Genomic DNA, 22,870 nt, shown 5'->3' with positions numbered 1-22,870 from the left:
TTCGCATACGCCAAGATTTCATTATTGGTTTTTATAAGGCTGTGCCATTAAAAGATCATTTTTCATATAGAACAATCGGGTTTTGTCACAGAACATAGGTCCACATTAAAAAATTTTTAAAACTGCAGCCACAATAGTTGGCAAATAGAAGTCAATTTGTCAAGACTTACAGTACTCAGCTGACAATTCAGCTTGAATCCTGAGCTGCCAAATCTACTAAAACACATTTTGCAGTCAAAAGGTTAAATACACGTTTCTATATTATCCTTCTTCAGATACAATCTTCAATGAAGTTAAGTTTTGATTTTTCAAATTTTCTTGTTCAATTACTTTGAGTATTTGAACTTTTGAACTGGTTTTCCTAAAATTCACATATGTGATACAACTTACATTGCTCTTTAATATCAGGATTCAAAATATTGTAAATGGTGTGCTTTCATTATTTTACAAGTTCAAGTCAGGTAGGTTTTTGTTTCTTCTGGGCACTTTGCTCATGTACTGACATGTATAGTATAATGAAATAAATACTCTTGAAATACCATTGCAGCATGACGCAGTCAGGTTAAATGGTCAAGACTATCTTGAGGCCATGAAACACTAGAAGATTGTGTGAGATGTGCATATTTTTAACAGTTCACAGCAGACAAGATATGTGCATTATTCACATTGAGGTGGCAAAAAAATGGAAACACATTTCAGAAGCATCATGTCAAGCTCTTTGGGACAAAAAAATTACCATCAGAGCAGAGGAAAATCGGAAGCATGTTCTCTCTGCTTCATGCTGCTCCCAATAACTGGCCTCCCCAGTGCTTGAGTATTCCTTTAGCATAGAGAAATATTCAGATGGTATTTTGCCAGCTATGCTGGCTCATGATTACTGCATCTCTAGTCCTGTCGCAGGCTTGTTGGACAGCTGAAGAAGGACTAGTCGGGGCTCTGTCACATTCCAGTGACATGATATCATGCTAGAAGACACTAGTTAATCCAGTTTAACAGAAATTACTCAGGGCTTCTCAATAATTTACTGAATTTTGCTAAACAATGGATGAAGTGGTCACAGCTGAGCCAGATCAGGCTGTAAGAGAGGTACCCACACACAGAGGGGAGGGACAGACAAAGAAGAGAGCACCAGGAAATAAGTTTGGAACAGTCAGGCTTGTTACTACTTCTGCCCATTGGGAAGTGATAGTGAGGGCTATTGCTGACACAAGAGGTCATGCTACACCACAACAACTGGTATCTCTAAGCCCCAATTCTTCATTCAGTGTCCCTTCAAAGTGGCCTTGCAACCTCATGCAGCTCTGAAGCTGTCACCACCTATGCAATGGTAACGGCAGCGCAGTGACAAAGGGGCGTAATATCACTTTGGTTTCCCTTCTTAAGAGTGCTTAAACACATTCACTTGCAGAAAGAGTGTATCTTTCTTCATGATATCTCTCGTCAAGGTTCTAAAATGGTAAGGAATTTCCTTTAAGTATAGCCTATTAAGCTGTGGTTTTAAATAGCTCTCATATACCCCTTCATTCTTTGAAAAAAATGTTAGGCCTCATTTCTCAGATTGAAATACTGAGATCAGACAGCTGAGAACTCTTGGATTTCAAACAGTGATGGAAAAAATCCAAAGATCTGGATATGCAGCAATATTTGTGACCTCAGCTTCAGCTGATGCAACTGTAACATAGCCTTTGTATTCATTTCAGTCTTTGACTCCTGCAAAGATTACCAATCTTAATGCCAACTACTGTCATGTTGGAAGCACATATGAGCTGGGGTAGCTGGGCCCAACTTAGTCAACTAATTACGCAAGTCTGTAGTGTCATCTCCCAGAGATGTCAAAGATACTTAAATATGTTTAAATAGTAGGTTAATAGAAATGTAATTAATTGTGTGCTGAAGCATCCAATGTCTAGATTCCTTAAGACAAAATATTAAACTTTTTTATTCCTTTACAAAAAAAACTCAATTGAACTCTAGCAGTAAATTTATAACTTTTAAATGACAGCATGAATGTTCCCAATCATAGCTTTTAAGACACTTATTCTATTTAAAATATACATACAGTGTAATGCCATTAAAATGTTGAATAAGCACTTGGTAACGTTTGTAGTAAATGAAGCAAGAAAGCTTGCTGTTAATTTTTATTTTTAAGAGTTATCTCAGATGCATCAATGCATACATATTTTACATTGGTATCATTTAGGTTTTGATAAACCTAAGAACCATAAGAATAGTGCAGGTATTGAGAACATCACAACTTCAGAAGACTGCAAATCTGGAAGTGTACTGTATGGTATGTCACATAGCTGGAATTCTGGACAGAATAACACCATGCATCCCACGCAAACAGATATAAAAATGCGGAGGCCCCACTAAGCTTTTAAAGTTGCACCTGGCCAAAAAAAAAAAGAAAAATTTGTCCTGAGGGTAAACGTCATTCATTAATAAAAGGAAATATCCTGAAGCCAAGAACTTGCTATTAAACATACAAGCAGAATAGTTACTTAATTAAGAAATTATTTGCCTGCTGTGTTTTAAGGTAGGAATTAGCAGTGAAAATGAAAGAATGACAATGTTTTGCTTATGGGAGGCACACAATCCCAACCATAGTTAACATGCTTTTTCTTGCTAGAATTAGATTTTTTCTCAGTAAGATTTAGGGGCTATGTGAGATTTATTATATCTATTTCAGTTAAACACCATATTATTTGTATTCCCTAAAGGGCAAAAAATTGCCTTTTCATTCCTTGCCTTAATCAAAATCTAAATATGTCAGTGTAAGCATGGAAAAATGAAAGTGGCTGAAGAGGAATAAACATCAATTCTTTCCAACCTTGAAAGAAGATTCTTTCTTACCTGTAACTATAGCACAAATAGCTGTACCTGAGCTAATTTCAGCTTAGGTAAGGATGAGCAGCCATACAATACATAGAGTTGCACTTCAGCCATCCTAGTTCACCAGTTAAGCACTAATTACTGGCAAAGATGGAAAATACAAAACAGGGTTAGAACCACAGCAAATGGCTTCAGCATCCAGCTGTTTTGTCCTACCAGTCCTTCCTGCCTATTTAATTTGGAGCCAAAGCTGCATCCTTTCCCCACAATCCCCTCAGCCTCCTTGGCTGTGACTGTCATAAGTGGGCTGAGCTGGTGGACACTTTAAGATGGAAAGTTGGACAGCACTTAGCAGTTAGCAGAAGTCCTCTTGTGTGCATGTAGGTGGAAAATGATGGGTCCACAGAAAAAAAAAAGGTATGTATTTCTGTGAAAAAGAGCTACTTGTTTAATATGTTCGCTTGTAATGCAAAAGCTTTCTGAGGATATTTGAAGAATTAGGTGACAAGCTGCAATCACTGGTAAAAAAGATATCCTTCAGGATCCATAGCCACCTAGCTTAGATTTTGAAGGCATCATACTATGTGTCAGTCTTGTTCTCTATTACAGTCTTTGAAAGGATAGGTGTGACAGACAAGCCTGGAGAAACTGTATGGCTTTCAGACTGGTCTGTCTTTTTTGATCTCCTCATGCTGGGCAATCTCACCAGCAACTGAAATTTCAGTTGGCCCAGTCCATGGGACAGTAAATATCTTTCTACTACAGCAGTAACAGGAATCCCTCATTATGAGGAGATTCATTTAGGTCTGAAAGGGATCCTACAGACATGGACTGCTATGACGATGTTGAAAACATGATGCCTAGTACCAAAAGCTGCCTCACCAAAGCATGACAGATGTGCAGAAGTATGGGGGTGAAAGGCGTGTAGTAGTGATGGGAGAAGAGAGTGAACACAACTGGGCTGGTGTGTAGGGAAGTGTGCTGGGGTGAGAACAGTCCTCTTCCATACATGTGCAAATATGGATGAGGATTTATGTGTGGAAATGGCTGTGGGGGACTAAACCTAGGATGCATGTGCATAGCCCGAGGAGGGGGAGAGGAGTGGGTGGGTGCCAAGAAGGGGGAGCCGGGATTGCTGTTCTTCCCCTTTCTCCTTGCCTCTGTCTGCTGGCCCCTCCTGACACATGACACCGATTCTCACAGGAGCTTGCAGCCCAAATTCTCCCTCCTTTCCTCACAAAGCATCCAGCAAAGGGAGGACAACGCAGCTGCTAGTGAGCCCAGGACAGCATCCTGCATCTCTGCAGTGCCTTTTGCTTAGGAACACCAAGGTAAGGACCCCCTGTCCTCTCTCTGTCTGTGGGCACCAGAATTCCTGCCCTAAACTAGCAGGAGCTGAGAAACCCTGGAGACATGGCTGTGTTAGGGACTTCCGTGAGATGCTCAGTCCTAGCAGGTTCCTTCTTGCCACTGAGCTGCCCTTTTGCTACGTGTTGTGCCTGCCTAGGTAGAGCTTGCAGGGAGATGACAGTGAAACTGAAGTGGGGCAGGACTGACCTGTCAGTCCCTGAGCAGCCTGCAAGCTCCGGGTGTGTCTGTGAGCCCAGGACAAACAGCTCCGGTCCCTGCAGAGGGAAAAAGTCCTATCAGTAGGTAACTATCGAGCCTGGGCTCAGCAGTCTGGGCCCACATGTCCTGAGGGTTGCACAGCAGGTACGTTCATGCCTAGACAGCACCCTCAGGCCATGACTGTTCACCTCTAGGACTGCTGAGGACCGGGGGCCTGTGATAGCAAGAAGTATGTAGGACCCTCTGTTCTTAAGAGAACAGGGGAAAACTCGGGTCTGCCTCTGTACCTCCTTTTCTCCATGCCAGCTCTGGAAAAAGCAGGTTTAAAAAAAACACCCCTATGAATTACACTTGGGATTGACACTGCATCTACATGGGTACAGCCAAGGTTAAGAAGTGCTGGTTGTACAAACACTACCAGGCAGTGAGAGAGAACTGAAGTATGTTTGTAAAATGTCTGTCTCCAGTTTGTCATGTGCTAGAACCATACGCGGTATGCTTGAAAATCACTCCAGTATGCCTCTGTTTATTATTTGTTATATATTTTGGAGAAGATCTTACCAAAAGAAAATAAAACCAGCTCATTTTTAGGGACTGTATTTTAAAATACAACCTGCTAAGCAACCTGTTGAAGCAGAATTGAATAATGTTTTATTGCTCTCGTGCTGCTGTACTTCTGTATTATTATTTGTGTTGTTTAGGAAACAGAAAACAAACAAATGATGTTCTTCAGATTCTGGTGGCTTTTGTGGATACTTGAACACCATGAGTTTTTAGCAGAAAATCTCAGGGAAGAAAAAAGATATGGATTGAGAAGACCAAAACCTAAACACATTCTTTCAAATACTGTAGAAAAATATCCCAGCCCAAGTGATCAAGGTGAATATTGTCATTTTAAAACAAGTGTGGGTTTTTTGCCCTGATTCATTTATTTGGATTCTGGACTACATGGCTAACTTGCCCTCTAAGATATTGCTTATAATCAGCCAGGCTTGCCTCATCCTACATTTTCACATGCCTTATTTTTGCACTTTTATCTTTTTACTCCCATCTTTTCCCTCCCCTTTTGTGTATTTCAGAAAAGGAGATTAATTCTTGGCTTTTTTATGATATGGCTTGTTACTGTCACAAGAATAATAGCCCATATAACTGTATTTCTATAGAAGTAATGTTATCAGTAGTTCAGAAAATTAATACTCTGCAGATCCTGCTTTTGGAAACTTTTATGTCACTGGATGTGAGTGTCAGTACCAGGGACAAAATCTAGCTCTGTCAGATCATATTCCAGTGTCTTATTCAGTAAGACTTATTTTCCTGTAGATGACTTCCACCTTCCCAGTCCCCATCCTGGTAGGATATTCAGTGAAACACCAGGCAAGAGGACAGAATGAATGTATAAAACCAGTACAACATTCCTCATTGCATACTACATGACATCAGCTCACCTTCAGTCTCTTATTCCTCGGGGCATCTGTTCTGAAGCAAATTCCTCAGCCTCTATATGCTCTATCTTCATGAGGGTCTCACACTTGTGATCACAGATGTTTTCAAAAAATTCCACAATTGCACTCCCACTTTTGAAGCCTGAAATACATGTAAGGGTAAGGGTAGAATGAGATTTAGTATGAAATCACTCCACTCACCTACCTACCTATTTATTCTAGATGAAGACTGCATTCTGGAAATTGCTTTTTTACTGGACAGCTCTGAAAGTGCTAAGGACTATAATCATGAACAGCAGAAAAAATTTGTACTGGCAACAGTAGACAGAATGAAAAGTCTGCAGCTTAGTTCTGGACGTACCCTTAGCTGGAGGATGGCCTTACTTCAGTACAGCAGCACTGTTTTCATAGAGCAAACTTTCCATGACTGGAAAGGTCCTGAAGCATTCAAATCCCACATTGCTCCCATAACCTACATAGGTCATGGCACCTACACAACTTACGCTATAACTAACCTCACACAACTCTATATGACTGAAGGGACTCTGGGTAGTGTGAAAGTAGCTGTGCTCTTCACTGATGGAGTGGACCACCCAAGAAACCCAGATATTTTTGCTGCTACAGCTGATGCTAAACACCAAGGAATTGTATTTTTCACAATGGGAATGACCAGAGTGGCTGAGGAGGTTAGTAATGCTGCCAAGCTCCGGCTCCTGGCCAGTGTCCCAGCATCGAGGTTCGTTTTCAACCTCCAGGAGAAAGAAACTGTGGAGAAGGTTCTCAAAGAAATGGTATGTATGAGAAAGAATTTGAAATAGTTATAGGAACATATGTAAAAAATGGTCTTATTTCCAATATTTTGAAACGTTTATGCTATTGAAAAAAACTGTACTTTTCACATGCTAAAGCGGGCCAGTTATTAATAAGACCACTGTGCCAAAGTACAGGTTTCCTTTCTCTCCCCACCATTCAGATCTTGCCAGCTAAAATATTTGAAGTTGGAAACTGAATTAGACTTAAAGAGACTTGTTGTGAAGTTATTTTTATCTCTGTTTTTCCTCCTAAGAAAGGTATTTTAAACCTCCTTTCTTAAAAAAACAACCAATTTTTGACATCCTAGTGCTTTCTTCTGTAGCAAGTAGGAATGTGAGATTGCCTTTTGTTCCAAAAAAGATGCAGCTCTTGCAGAAGTGAAAATGAATTTTAGACCTTAATGGAGATATGTCAATTTAGATAAAATCTGAACTTGGCCATAGACATCTTTAAATTTCCATGGAAAACCTACCACATAATCAAGAAGCAATGTGTAAATTGAGCTTGAAGTTTTGCTTGGGTGCCTCTTTTCGGCATGTGAACTGAATTTATAAAAAACATTCCCTGCCAAGTATGGAGAACAGAGCCATCCTCTAGACTATAAATCTGGTGACACAAACTGTGGATGAAGTTCTGATCTGAGCATGCACAGAGATATAAAATAGAAATATGAATAACAACCAGGAGACTTCTGCAGCAAAACTGACACCTAAGTGATTTTATACAGGCCTAGAGCATGTACACAAGCTGGCCTTCCTGTCTGTCCTTCACTTCAACAGCCTGCCACTCTGCATTGTTTTCCCTGCATATCACCCTTCCCATCTTCTCTGGTATTACCCTTGCTTTCTGTATCACAGCAACCACCTCTCAAGTGACTAAGCACATCCTATTTTACCTGTTCCAAACGGGCATCCATCCTCAGGTACCTTCTTCTGAGAACATGGCTGCTCTCTGGCTTAAATAATGGCTTTGGCATAATTATATGTGCATACATGTGAATTTTAGAGATGTGTATTGCATTGCTGCTCATCGACACATTTATGTCCTGCCAAGAGATTACATCAGTTGTGAAAAGTGGGAGGAATGCATTGTATGTGGATGTTTCAGCTGTAGAGATCTTCTAAAAAATAACGGAGCTAATTCGATGATGATAACTTCATGTGATCACTGTCAAAATCTTTTCTAGGGTGTTCTTACTGTTCTCATTTTGTGTGTGCCTAACAGTATGCATAGAAAAGCTGATTTTTTCAAGTGTAGAGTATGTATCATTCACTCCTACTAGAGAGCACTTTGGAAACAGTGTAGTTTCTGGGTGCATCATTCCCATATACTGTGTTGTTTTAGGTCTGTTTACCATTGTAATTTTAGCAAATTATGGCTGGACAAGGAGAGTCAGTGATTTGTGCAGTCAACAATCTATAATAGGAATTGAAATTATTTAAATTATTTTTTAGAATGGAAAGATTGCTAGAATGTTTCTCAGAAATTAAAGCTTAATTAATGTTAGTTAATATTTTAATTGCATAATTTAATTAACTAGCTGCTGAAGCAATTTATTTTAACATTTTTCAGTGTCCTTCCTGTAGAGCTGGATTATGAGTTTAAGTTTCTAATGTTGTTTTGAATATCTGTCTTTACAGAAAGATCTGTCTGAAGAAGAGGTAAGTTGTTTTTTTTTTTCCTGTACAGAACTACTGCTTAATATAGACATTTACAATTACATGGAAACATAATTCAAGAAAACTGATAACTCAGGAAGTTGATTAAATACTGAATCTAATGGGATTGCCTTCAAGTAAAACATGCTTTTGTATTTGCAGGACAGAGCTTTAATTTGCTATCCTAATGTCATTTACTTTCCCTCCTCATTTTCAAAGTTGAAAAATAACAATGTGTGAGTATTCATGTTAGGAAGAATTTGCTGATACATCTCAGCACACCATCCAACAGACTCAGTGGATAAGAAAACATGACACAGACCTGAATGTGGTGCAGTTCTAGCCCTTAATGCTCTTCCTATGTAATAGAGTTAAAAAAAGGGAAGGAACTCGAACAAAGCTCCACCACTGCACTTTTCCAGTTTGTCCACACTGTGTCACCCTGACTGCAGGCATTGGTAGGTCTGGCTGCCATTTTGAAGGGAATAAAGTTAGCTTTCCTTTTAAAGATGTTAGTCCTACTTAAGGTGCAGTTATCTCAGGCAAAGACTATTCTGATGAGCAGCTCAAGGAAACTGCTAAATACTGAGTGTTTGCAAAACTTGAAGCATTTTATTTTTCACTCATTTCATAGAACCATAGAATAGAATCATAGAATCATTTAGGTTGGAAAAGACCTTCAAGATCATCAAGTCCAACCATCAACCATGCCCACTAAACCATGTCCTGAAGTACCCCATCTACTCGCTTTTTGAATACCTCCAGGGATGGTGACTCAACCACTTCCCTGGGCAGCCTGTTCCAATACCTGACAACCCTTTCAGTAAAAAAATTCTTCCTAATATCTAACCTAAATCTCCCTTGCCTCAACTTGAGGCCATTTCCTCTCGTCCTGTCTCCAGCCACCTGACAGAAGAGACCAGCACCCACCTCACTACAACCTCCTTTCAGGTAGTTGTACGGAGCGATAAGGTCTCCCCTCAGCCTCCTCTTCTCTAGACTAAATAGCCCCAGCTCCCTCAGCTGCTCCTCACAGGACTTGTGCTCCAGGCCCCTCACCAACTCGGTTGCCCTTCTCTGGACACACTCCAGCACCTCAATGTCTTTCCTGTAGTGAGGGGCCCAAAACTGAACACAGTACTCAAGGTGCGGCCTCACCAGTGCCGAGTACAGGGGAACAATCACCTCCCTGCTCCTGCTGGCCACACTATTTCTGATACAGGCCAGGATGCCATTGGCCTTCTTGGCCACCTGGGCACACTGCTGGCTCATATTCAGCCGGCTGTCAACCAGCACCCCCAGGTCCTTTTCTGCTGGGCAGTTTTCCAGCCACTCTTCCCCAAGCCTGTAGCGCTGCATGGGGTTGCTGTGACCGAAGTGCAGGATCTGGCATTTGGCCTTGTTGAACCTCATACAACTGGCCTCGGCCCATCGGTCCAGCCTGTCCAGATTTCCACTGGCATGTTGATTTTTCTCTGTCAGAATAAATCCTGAAGTAGTAAGACATTCAATGGTATCCTTGGAAAAACGTATTGTTGCTAATTGGGATATTCAGATAAGAATGATATTTAAACCTTTCACTTCTAGACATCTCCAAGCTGAGTGGTGGTTTAATACATAGTAAAACCAAAAATAAAAACAACATTCCTTATTCCTCCTCCAAAAATAACCCCAGAATCTGTATATTTCCATATTATGTAATGGTTTTAAAGTTTAAAAAAGATCCTAGAAATCACATAACTACATACCATAATGATGTCTGACTGTGACACATGATGGTAGAGATGACGGAAGAAAGATTAGAAACTATTATAATGAATTGCATTAACTAGATAAAAGTATATATCCATAACATGTTTTGTTTATAGATCAAGCTAGAGCTAAACAATGATCTATCCTACATATAGTGGAGTAAAGTGGAAAAAGGATGTAAGATGTTTTCTTACCCCATTGTCTTGGCTATCTCTACAGTGACTAGTAATCAAAACAAATCTGCAATCATAGACACAGCATACCAATAAACTGACCTTGTGAAAAGTTTGGAGGTAAACCCTTTATCGAGATGATTGATATTTCATGAGTAGGACTGATATGGATTTTTGGATGGCGTGTAGGAGGCCAGATTCCTGATGAGTGGTAAACTGACAGTTAATAGATTTCTGTAAAACATGTAAATATAACTGGATTCTGGTAATTACTAGTGTACTCAGACTAGCCATACAGTAACTTAAAAGCAATGTTCATGTGTTTTCTATTTCTTCTATTCAAATGTGCTGATTTGGACTATTTTCATTCAAAGTGTCCCCAGGCCACCACATGTAACTGTGAGAAGGGGGAAAGAGGCCTTCCTGGCCCTGCTGTAAGTAGCTGTCATTTCTTAAATAACTGATACACAGTATAAATCAAGATTTCATTGTTGGAAATTTTTTAAGAAATTATTTGAACCCAAATCCTGAGACAACAAAATTTCAAGGTTCAATACATAGTCCTCCATAGTTACATTGCATGGAAATGTCACACCAGTAGGAAATGCACAGAGAGACCTGAGAATGCCCTGAGACATTCCCTCTGAAAAAAGAACAGTGTGATGTGGTGAGGCTCTTCTTTTAGCCACAGCAGTTTAAAAGGAAGCAACTTTCCTGTGTGTAACAATAATTCACTTACAATCAGACAACCAGACCAGGTGGATCTAACTAGCCCCAAATGAAACAATAATATCTGGAAAGCTCTCTGAAAGCAGGGGAGAGAGCAAGAAGCTGAAGCATTAGGAACAATTGAGACAAGAGACTTGTAAAGCAGGTAAAATAGACTGGACTTCTTTCAGAATAGTCTTACAACTAGAACCCCTGAGCAAATCTAGGAGATTGCTTCATACAAGGTTTGAACTGCAGGGTTTATGTTTCAAAAAGAACTCTCAGAGTTGAATGATATATCCCTAACATTGAACTAAAGCACCACAGTACCTTATAGCCCTTGCTGAAAGTGAAGGGACAGTGTCAGAGTTTGAAACAGAACCCTAGAGATCTGCCTATCCTCATCCTTTTGACCTGAACATCCTACACCTACATAAACAGAAATACACACCAGTTTTATCTTGCACAGTACAGCACACTTTAATTGAAAATGTAGCCTCTTGTGTGCAAACAGTAGTTTTGTTTGGGTTATTATTCCATGTCTTTACTTGGAGAGTGCAAGTACCTCTTAAACAAAAGCATGCACCTCAAAGAGTTCAAAAGAAAACAAAACACTCACTTGGCAAGCTGGGTAGCTACAAAGACATCTGATCACCTCTTTTCTTCAGAGGAGATCAGAACAATTTTTGTTTACAACAAAGACAAGGGAAAAATGGCTGCTTATTGAGTTGGTCCTGCTGCTCCCAGAAATTCAACTTCAAGGTTATGGTAAATGCAGAGATTTTAAAAAATAAATCTATAGGAAGCAAATATCCTCAATATTTTTAAAAATAGTGTATATATTGTAAAATAAAATCATTTGACTAACATATACTATAAGAATTTTATTTTGTTGTTTTCAGGGTAAGAAGGGTCGCACTGGGGATGATGGAGCTCCAGGCCTGAAAGGAGCAAAGGTGATGTGATTTTTCAGATTTAGGAGAAAGATTTGGTACTTCATTAATATGAAAGACTATCCTAATAGTGCCCATGTATGCTCCACCTGTGAATTTCTTAAACCTCATCTACCCCCTTTGCTGCAGTAAAGACTAAGATTCTTTACAAACTAAAATCTTATATCTAACATATAAAATCATCAGAGTGTAAAAAGAGGGAATTGGTATGCTTCCTGTATTGCATTGAGATATCTACTCAGGTAGTCAGGACAGTACTATCTTATCCTGATTCCACTGATCTTGATGTTGGATTATTCACAGGGGGAGCCAGGTCTTAATGGAATCCCAGGACGAGATGGAATAGAGGTAAAAAAAGATTTTTTTCCTTCTTCTCCAGTAAGCAGCGTTCCTCCAAGGCAAAACACCACTTTTTTTTCTTTTACTTTTTTTTTTGTGATTAGAATAGCAAATTTCAATTCTGGTTTACCAGCTAATGATTCATTAACACTAGAAGAACTAAAAACATTGTCATTGCTTAAAGAAAGGGAATAATTCCTTCTTACAAGAGTGATCTAGAAAATACTCTCTAATAATACATAGACCCTTCTAAAAAGTGTGAAAAGTTCTGATATGATAACCCAAGAACATTACAGAAATTGACACTCTGCTTGCATCTTTGTGGGTCAGTTTAAATTTATTCATTTGGCAAATAAAGGATCCAGTGTGTAATAGCAATGAAAAAGTTGAATGAAATACATATAGGAAGTAACTGTAGGACCAGCCTCTTAGTGCTTAACTCTGAATTCATTCACATATGAATCACTCTACTTTATATTTTCTTATTTATTCAGACCATCCTTTTTAATTAGTGACTTTTTTCTTGCTTTCTTATTTTAGCATGTTTCTAAGATAGAAATATGAACACTAGTTGATGTGCTTTTACAATCATCAAAATCCCAGTCTAAAATTACTTTCATAAATTTGTTCACACATGCAACAGCATCTGTCATGACCAGCAGATGCAGTATTTAGAGTCAAATTGCCACGTTTATCAGGTCACCTTTTCTACCTAATTGTTCATTATAACCTGAAATGCTCTTTTTCTAGAGAAAGTAGAATGTTAATAGCACCAATACTCACATTCTTACATTTGGGTTATATATCCTCACAACCTGCTTTGCTTTTTTATTTTTCCAGGGGAAATCTGGATATAAAGGAGAGAAGGTACTACTTTTAGTCTGAACTTCTGCTTACATATAGATATTTTATGTTATTATTACTTATTATGTATAGTACCATATTTCTTATAAATATTAGTAATGAACAATAACATCATCTCACCAGCTGCTGCACAAGCCCTAATAGAAGATGTGTCCCTTCTCCAATGAACTTACAGCACAATTACTATAATATGTCATGAACGGAATAACATTTAGGTTTTCAACTAAAGCACCCAAAGAATAAGGATTATATGCTCAATATACCTCATAAATATTTATTCCTGTTCCTTTCCAGGGTGAAAGAGGTGAATGTGGAATCCCAGGGATAAAAGGAGACAGAGTAAGTAGCCACAAAGTTGTTATGCTTTCAGGAAACACAGTTAAAGTACAAAAAAACCCTATAGTTCCCTGAATAACAACTGTGGTGATAGATTTAAGGCAAATATTAATTCTAAGGCTGAGGGAAATTAACAACTGACAGTTTTAAAAAATGAAGTGAGCAAGGATACCATTTGCAGTAACTTTCTCAGCTCCTTCTATATTTTCATGTGATTCCTCTTAAAGCCCATGCCTAAGCCTGTTTGTAACAATGTTAAAACTCTACCTGATTTTAACAGAGGCAGAAGGCTTGAAGTAGTAAGCAAAGGGAATGAGAGGTGAAAATGAAATCAAGGTTTCTAATATCAATCTTCACAATTTGGTGTATAATTGCTATGAATATTTTAAATGAAAGAAACAGAGTTTAATCTTGGATTACTGGTCCTTGATAATTAACTCTGTTCATTCTTACTCTGTATTCTGATTACCACAGTCCATTTTAAAAATATTTATTCAATACTTGCTGGCTGCTGAGCTTCTCTTGCCCTTTTTTTTTTTTAAACGTAAAGATACCTAAATAAGATACCTTAGTAAAAAGTTATCTAAAAGTGGTTTTGACCAAATCTAAGTACAAATGAATGTATCCTTTTTTTCACTTGCCTTTCAGGGTCCTGAAGGTCCAGTAGGCCCCAGAGGAACGAGAGGGCTACAGGTAAAAAAACCCAAAGAAACTATACAAACAACAATACCTGGTTCCCTGGGATGCAAAGCTCTGAAATAATATCATACCACAACCATCATGGAATCTTTGAGTCACTGAGTTCAAGGCATCCAAAATCTATCTTCTTAAACAGCAAAATTAACAAGAATTTGGAGGAGCGGTCTAGACAAATAAATCATCCTTATAATTCATTCAGTCAAAGACCACAGCAAATACAATTCCACAAAAACCAAAATCACTCATTTCCCATTCAGTATCTTAACTATTTCATTATCACAGAATTTCACACATTTCACAGAAGTACATGGAAACACTTTAGTCTCTTTTTGTCCCAATACTCTTGGACAGAAGGCCATGAAGCTCAGCCCATCATAGATGTTTCAGTAAATCTTGACTACAGATTACCTTTAATTGTATTCAAATAAAGGGAGAGCCAAATTCTCTCCCTCGATTACCAGACCTAGCTCCAACTGAGTTGAGTAGCTGAATCTATACATGCATCAGAAAGCAAAGCTTCAGTTCTGGAATGTTTGTAACTCCTATTTTCATGCAGACTACAGCAAACTAGAGATTGTATTTCAAGCTGCCATTGTTCTGAAAGCTTGACAAATCTCATTAAAACCACTCCTGTTTTAATAGGGTCCACAAGGACAGTCTGGAGATCAAGGGCCTGAAGGCCTGCAAGGATCAAAGGCAAGAACTGCATTATTTCTTCTCTTTCTTAATGTTAAAAGGTATTAATACAGCCTCACAACAATAATGCTTTTATCCTTATACCCCATACCCTTCTTGTAGGGGATGCAGTTTAACATGACATTGCTAGCAAATCATATACTCTTTGTATTCTACAAGGTTCCTACAGAAGGTCTTCATTTGCTCTTTGTATTGGATTCAGGTCCAAATCACACTTCAGTCTTTTCTCACAAACAGTTAAAATATGGCAGCATCACAGAATATTACTTAGCAGCAGTGTAGAATTGCATTTCTTCAGTTTTCAATTTAAAACTAATTTTTTCCCTAAGCAGGAATTCTGTTTGGGATCTCAAACAAACTCTTCTCTTGAAACCGTACATTCTCAAGAAGAATTCTATAGCTCAAAATTAGCAGTCCCACTGTTTGATGATGCTCAGCAGAAGATATCTGAAAGTCACGAGGATGAATGCAATTCAGGACACAGTCTTGCAATGGGCCCTCTGAAGGTGGGCCACAGAAATCACCCAGTGCTTCACTGCAAGATCCAGTCCCCTCTGTAAACATTAATATTTTTTATTTGTTTGTTTGAAAAACGTATGATTTACATTTATTAAATCCTTAAGGCTTACTTCTCACTTACCCCATTGTAAATTCCAGGTATACCACTGGAGATTACTTCATTCTGTGGTTCTGTGATGACTTGATATCTTTATCATAGCAGTTTAATGGAAGATGCAAATATTAGTGGGTATTATAGACAATTATGGGAACTGGGTTAACTTCATTAAGAGAGACCACAGCTACACTTTGCTTCTCAGAAAAACCTTAAACTGAGTAATTGAGCCAAGGCTAATGGGTTCTTCAGCTACTGAAAGGAATATTGTTGTGGAGAAAAACTTGAAAATAAGTTTCATTAAGGACATTATCTCTTTTGATATCTCTCTTGATATCTCCTTTGCACCATATTTAGAGCACCTGCTGGCCAACAGTGAGGTATAGAGCAGTTGGGTGTCAAAACTCATACCCAACGTGAAACAAAACATTTTTCCTTTTGTTTAATCTGGTATCCCTTTCTACAGGAAATATCTATGCTCTTAATAAAAGGAATTTTGAAGCATTGAAAGAGTGAACAGATGAAGTACTGTGTAAGACAATCCCAATGGGCTGAAATTCAGGGTATACAAAAAATGAACTTACAAACTGAGTTAAACTGATTTCCCTAGACACTAATTTTTAAGCAGAATTGTTTCTTTTTTCATTCTTTGAAAAGGGTGAAAGAGGTCTCCCTGGGCCACCTGGCTTGCCTGGAGAGACTGGAATAGGACTGCCAGGTCCAAAGGTACAAGCATCTCTCATCTTTTGTATTACATATATTGTAGGATAAGAACGAAGACCGAGACAGCTGAGATAATATACTTGCTGGTACATGAGAAACTTCAAGCCCCCAAATGCTGTTTTTATGGTATTGGAAAGGTATTTTGTATGTTGATCAAAACTGTTTGGGAAAAAAAAAGTACATTTTAAGCATGTACTTTAAAGGACTTTTTTACAGTAGTTCTTATGCTTGATGTAACTCAATCCAAGCAGTATGGCTGAGTAAAAATGCATACATAGTCTTAAACAAAGATTATCCTGTGAAAAACAGGCTTGTTAGTTTGGATGACTGGCATAAAGAACAGAAACACTATGATAGAAATACTGACTTCTTGGAAAAGGACAGTAAGTGATACATAATATACTAGGAATATGATGGGAATAATTAACCGTTTAGATTCAGCATTGTGTTCTCTCAAACGCAGAACTGAGGCTGTCCCCTAGTGCTGTGAAACTGCACCAGTTCAATGTCTCTTGGGCCTTGCATGCTGTATGACTCTGAGGACACTCAGATTTTCTCTGCCATTCCTGTATTCTCCTACATCAAGTATTTCAAGCACAGAATGTCTGATGAGTTGTTATATGCTGCACATATACAAATACCTAAATCAGGCATTTTCAAAATACATCTTTGTTTGAAGGGTGACACCGGTTTGACAGGAAGACCGGGCCCTGTTGGCCCACCAGGAGTTGGTGAGCCAGGACTTATGGTATGTCTATTTTTTATCTGGTGACAGGGAAGCAGGACAGAAAGGAAAAATTCTCAGTGCTTCCCTGTTAAAAGGAATATAAGTGTATTAAATGACACCATCTCTTTTCTTTCTTCCACTAGTTCTCACTCTCATACATACTACATTGTCTGACTTTCATTTCCCTCAATAAACTGGAAATGTTTCCAATTCCTTAACTTTTCTGATTATCTTAGTCTCCAAAACAGCTATGAAAAAATAACACCTGATGCAAAACCACATAAATAAATAAATCTGTCCCCTGATAGATTCAAATCCACATGTGGTAACTTCAAAGTTGACTGCTTTTCAGTATCATTAGAACATTAACATCAGCATGGCTTTGAGGGAGAGACTCCATTTCAACCACTGTAACATTAGAAACAGTCATACCTAAACAACCTCCATAAAGACATTCAGATCGCATAAGTGGTCCCAGGTAACAATTTGACCAGTATTACCTTTACTGGAGATAACAGAGGGAGAAATAAAAAAAAGTTTGACTTTCAGAATTTATAGTATGTTACGCTCTGAAGTCTCTTCCTTCTTTTCCTTCCCTTCCTCCTGTTGGTAGTTGTAAACTCAACCTTTTGACCTTTTGTGGTAATTCAGAAAATCAGTAAGCCGATTCTATGGTCACTTTTTTCAGAGTGTCAGACAGCACCTTTTACTAAGCTATTTACAATACAGCAGACTCGAATTCATTTCTCATCACCTGGATGAAAGACCCCTAGTGCAACCATGAGGGAAATTTAGTGCATTTTTTTCACAACTAACTTTTCCCCATTGACAAGGAAAGATTTGTAATAATCATTTCAAAAGAGGTGCTCCCATGAAAAACAGAAAGATTGTTTGGTAACTGAACCTACTGATCTCAAACTTGCTTGAAAATACACTACTGGAGAGGAGTTAGTTCTCACTGAAGAGTCCAAAGAAAGGAGCATTACTAATAAGGCCAGTGATGACAGTCAGTCAAAGTGGGGCAGTAATGCTTCCTGAGTTTCTTCAGTAACAGCACAGAGAAAAGAGCCACTTTGTGGGTAAAGAGGTGCCTGCGATGTGCATCATTGTTAGCCACAACAGCTATACTGGTATAAGAGATTCTGATTTAAAAAAATGTACTAAAGGTGTTTTTAAAATTTACTTTAAAGTGTATTTGCTTCAAAACAGTTTTCTTTTTACAGCTGAAGTGTAATTATCTTTACCTAAGAATTAGGCATAATTCTAAAGCTATGTGCAGAAGAAGCAGAAGCATATTTAGGCTATGCAGAGCCAAATCTATCAGCATTCTACGATGTGTGTGTAATCTCAAGGAATAAATCAGAGGAAAAACACCCCAGATGTCAGAAAATACTGTGAAGCAGGCTCAATATGCACAGGTTTTGGACTTGCATTTAGTGAAAGGTTTTAGTTGTGTTACTTGCCCCTTGTGCTCCTATCAGATCTGCTTTCAAAGAGAGAAGGGCATGCAATTACTCTCTTCACCCATTAGAGTCAAATCTCTCTACAGCTACATCTTCTTCAGTACTACTCTGCATGGTCTTTAATCTGGTTCTCCCTGTCTCCCATGATTATACTGATACATTAATAAGGATTAGTAACAATTTGTAAACAAAACTAAAGTTTAGGGAGTGAAGATTTCAAAAGTATAAGGAACAGGAATTTCAGCTACATAACCTGTGATTCATAAGTAACCAGAAAAGTAAAACTGCCATGTTATTGCTGCAGACCAGAATGCTCATCATTTATTCACTGTGAATATCATATTACTGTAGTATTTTTAACAGGTTATAACTACACCAACATTTAAAGAGGTGCTTAAAACCAACAATGACATAGAACATGCTGCTGTTGATTTGAGTGATTAATACATATTCTAGGCCATTTTAAACTTATGTTAACAGGGGCCTCAAGGACCACAAGGTGTTCAAGGAGAAAGAGGTTCACCAGGAGAAGGGCTTCCAGGAGCAAAGGTACAGCAGTCGAAGGGTTTTAAGACCAGAGCAGCACCATTAAATGAGTGCATGCCAAAACAAGTCCATAGCAGACATGGGAATCTGAGAAAGTAGCTTGTAAATTAATATTAAAATTTGGCATCAATTAACCCAATATATTTTCATAGAATTCAGTTGGTCCAAACATGACTTCTAGGCACAGCTAGCCTTTGGGGCCTATAAAGCCGATATTTAATTGACCTGATGCTTGATTTGTGGGATCTGTGCCTGGAAAGAATTCCAGCTATAATTTTAAAACAGCCTCGAGCATCTGACTTTAAATAAAATATTATAAAACTGATTCCTAGATGAAAAATGTAGCTTTTAGTTGTTGCTTTTTTCTAAATCCTTATATACGAGATCTTTGTTGACACTAAAGACGAGCTTCCAAGCTTCTTAAATACCTCAACCACTGGCTTATGCATTTTAGCAGAAGTCTGAATTCAGTTTGTGGAAGAAGAAAGCTGCTGTTACTAATTTTCGGATCCAGTGGAAGTAATGACAGTAGTAGTTGCACCTACATGGATGGACTCACTAGACCCACTACTAGCTCCTTTTGTGGCTCGCTGAAAACCAACTCCCAGGCTGAGTTGTCACTTTGACCTTTGGTTACATTAACAAAGTGACACAGCTTGTACATGAGCTAAATGGTTCACTCATTTTTATGCATGCACTAAGGCAATTTTGGTTGGGAAAACAATAAAAAATTGTTTCGCAGACGCAGGGCCCAACTGTCTCTTTACTAAAAATCTTATGATTTTTGCTTAGCACAATACTGTAGTCAGCTAGGTTTAAATTTGACTGCTGTTAGCAACGTAGTATCTTCAAACATCCAGTATCTATTTTATGATGAATTATATAAATTATCTAACCTCACTGTTGATGGCTTGTGTTTGCTTAGCAGATCTCATGCATGAAAACAAACAAAAAAGTGATTTGAAGAAAATGCATTTAGAAATCACTCCATTGCCACTGAAATACCAATTCATGTGGGAAGAAACACTACAACTAATAAGTAAAGCATAGCAACAATGCACAGTGAGAAAAAGTACAGAAGAATGCATAATCTAACCAAAACTATTGAGCAATTGAGATAGGCAGAATAAAATAATCGAAGTGGAATTCTGCCAGCACTATTGGAACTCTTGATTCTATGAAAAACGTACAACTTTTTACTGCCAAGTCTGACCTGGAGCCACGCATGTATCAACAGAGTCTATACGTATGTCTAATCCTATTTATGGCTGCCAAGTATGTCAGCTGTCTGATTTTAAACACGTTTTAAACAGGTGATTTGTTAATCTAAAGCAAATTTACAATTGCTTTCTTCAGAACATTTTTACTACAAGCTCACAGTTCAGTAACAAGGAAAATGAAGGCAGGTGTTCTAAAGCATCAGGAGTAAAGAATGTTATTTTAAACAGAAATTCCCATAATGTATTTCAGTCAAAGTTAAACTGGTTACTTTGGAATTGGTTACTAGGGAGAGAAAAGACCTGTCTGGGGCATAACTTTATGCCTTGGGTGATTCTGTGACAATTTACATAAGCTAACAACCTGTCTCTACATGTTTTATTAACAGAAGTACAAGAAAGCACAATATTTGTGTCTCTATTAGTAACCTGCATTTTCCCCAAGACTACTGTTTTGTAAACATCTAGAAAGACAATGACATTTATAAATAGACTTCTACAACAATACAGTTTGGCCTGGTCTTTCTTCTGGCAAAATTCTTAATGAGAGCCAGATTCTCATTGCCACACTTTAATGAGATTAACCCATGAGACAAATAAGCAGAATTCAGCTTTCAGCTAGTCTCATTACTCAGCCCTGCTGACATTTAAATCAGTTGTGGTTTTGTGATTGATTTGAGGGGAAGCAGGACAGGACCTTAAGCAATCAAGGTGGGCAGAAAGGTAAAAGGAAGCTTGTTCAGCTCTTTCATCAGCAATTTCAAACTGCAGAGCAAGCTCATTTGAAAAGATGACCTCTTTGGTATCCTGGAAAACAGATCCAGGAGCTACTTTCTGGTTCTTCTCATTTTGGTTTTCATGATGACAGAGCAAACAGTGTCTCTAGTTACTTCAGAGAGAACAGCTGTGTGTTTCTACAGTTAACAATATATTATTTTTTCATGTAGGGAGACCGTGGTTTTGATGGACCAAAAGGCCCTCGTGGACTTCCAGGCATCAGCATAAAAGGTGAAAAGGTGAGCAGTAAATAGACCAGGGGATTAACAAAGTGCCAATAAATCCACATAATACAGGGAATACAGAGTTGATATTCACTACAAAAGGTGTAATGAGGCAAGGAACCCACAATAGGCCCTGGATAATAAGGTATTTTGTGGGGAGATTTATGCCCAATAAACTCTCCCAACCTATTATAACATCTCTTCATATTAAAATAGGAAATGTTACAAAAAGCATCTGATTCTGTGGGAAAGTTGAGATTTAGAAAGGTAAAAAGGGACTAGCAGTTGTTTGCAACTGAACCAGCAGGGAATAAATGCATCTATGAAAGATAAAAGGTCAGATCTCCAGCTTCACTGACTTCAAGAGAGGTTAAGTCAACATGTACTAGCACGGGAGCTGTCCCAGACTGTTTCTGTGTCTTTACACAACTAAGCAATTGTACTTTGTTCGCCAGGGTGAATTTGGTCCTCCTGGTTTACCTGGGCCAATTGGATTACCTGGAATTGGAATTCAAGGAGAGAAGGTGCAGTTTTCACATCCCCTTTACCCCACACTTAAATGTGTATAGAGAATATTTTATTTTTAATAATTACTTAACTAATCTTTTCAGGGAGTGGAGGGCCCAAAAGGACCACCCGGCTCTAGAGGGCTACCAGGACAGGGACTACCTGGACCAAAGGTTAGGGAATTTTCTGAAGTAAAAGCTACTGTGCTGTTTTTACTGGTATGTTTCCTGGTCTATCTCTATCCTTATGCTTGTTAAAGTGCCGAACACCAATCTAAGTATTGACATAGCTGCAGGAAATTATTTTCTTTATTAATATTATTAAACTCTACAGCAGATTCTACTCCACTGAAAAGCCTTGATAAACCAATGCCATAGATATCTATTTAGGTTTTGGCTTGGCTCACCACAGAACCTTTGAGGTACTACGCATCAGACAGTGAACTGCACTTTGTCTGATATATTTCCATAGAACAGGTTGTCTGCCTTAAACTTGCAGTTTCATCATATCAGGTGCAGTTGCAGTGAATCAATTCCAGAAAGTAGTTGCACTTAACACAGAAGAACACCAAAATTTCAATATCATCTTTTATCCTCACTGTACTGGTTCCATTCCAGAAAAATACATACATACCTTAGAGATTGTCTGCCTGTCTTGTTACTTCTGCTGCCTGTTGTCTCACCTGACTATGTGTATTTACTGTATCTAGCAGTTAAGAATGGTCCAAGGTAAAATGAAGATTACCTTTGCTGAAGGAAAACTGTCAGAATAATTTAGCCTGGACTGATTTGCAAAATACAGAACTGTTAATGAAAGACGTCACCCTTGAAGTGTTTGGAATGGAGATTTAAAGTGATTTTCTGAAAGAGGTGACAAATAAAGTTCTGAATGACTGAAGGCTATTAAAGCACAGTATAAAGGAACTAGAGGTGTAATTGGGTCAAGGGTCCATGCCAGGTAAAGTATTTTGCAGCATCAGAGATCACCTATTACATTTTAAGTGATTGTGCAGGGATATGCTTTACCACTAGTAAAAAGAAAGAGAAGGGTGAATTGTCTGTGGATGTCAGATATGCTCCTGAAATACCAGCTACTTTGGTGGGAAACATTCACAAGGACACATATAGATTTACAGCATTAATCATTTCTACCAACAACTTTTTGGTGACAGCTCAAAACGTGCTGCAGATTCCCAATCTGTGTGACCACGGGTTTAACTCATCATACTAAAGACAGTAT

The 22,870-nt window shown here is 38.4% G+C and overlaps 1 protein-coding gene across 1 annotated transcript in view; it reads left to right on the top strand.

The window, feature by feature from the left end:
* Positions 1 to 4,126: 4,126 nt before the first annotated feature.
* Positions 4,127 to 22,870, top strand: part of LOC115342409 (collagen alpha-1(XXVIII) chain-like) — a 38,616-nt gene continuing 19,872 nt past the window's right edge. The window contains exons 1-17 of the mRNA XM_030016513.1: positions 4,127 to 4,163; positions 5,103 to 5,280; positions 6,066 to 6,634; positions 8,297 to 8,317; positions 10,614 to 10,673; positions 11,850 to 11,903; positions 12,204 to 12,248; positions 13,080 to 13,106; positions 13,398 to 13,442; positions 14,088 to 14,132; positions 14,781 to 14,834; positions 16,105 to 16,173; positions 16,850 to 16,918; positions 18,841 to 18,909; positions 21,071 to 21,139; positions 21,580 to 21,648; positions 21,736 to 21,804. Coding sequence (XP_029872373.1) covers positions 5,121 to 5,280; positions 6,066 to 6,634; positions 8,297 to 8,317; positions 10,614 to 10,673; positions 11,850 to 11,903; positions 12,204 to 12,248; positions 13,080 to 13,106; positions 13,398 to 13,442; positions 14,088 to 14,132; positions 14,781 to 14,834; positions 16,105 to 16,173; positions 16,850 to 16,918; positions 18,841 to 18,909; positions 21,071 to 21,139; positions 21,580 to 21,648; positions 21,736 to 21,804 — 1,494 coding nt within the window. The 5' untranslated portion in view covers positions 4,127 to 4,163; positions 5,103 to 5,120. The remainder of the gene's footprint in view (positions 4,164 to 5,102; positions 5,281 to 6,065; positions 6,635 to 8,296; positions 8,318 to 10,613; positions 10,674 to 11,849; positions 11,904 to 12,203; positions 12,249 to 13,079; positions 13,107 to 13,397; positions 13,443 to 14,087; positions 14,133 to 14,780; positions 14,835 to 16,104; positions 16,174 to 16,849; positions 16,919 to 18,840; positions 18,910 to 21,070; positions 21,140 to 21,579; positions 21,649 to 21,735; positions 21,805 to 22,870) is intronic.

The sequence above is a fragment of the Aquila chrysaetos genome, chromosome 6 (genome assembly GCF_900496995.4).
Source record: "Aquila chrysaetos chrysaetos chromosome 6, bAquChr1.4, whole genome shotgun sequence".
Taxonomy (NCBI): domain Eukaryota; kingdom Metazoa; phylum Chordata; class Aves; order Accipitriformes; family Accipitridae; genus Aquila; species Aquila chrysaetos.
This window is presented reverse-complemented; position numbering and strand designations above follow the sequence as displayed.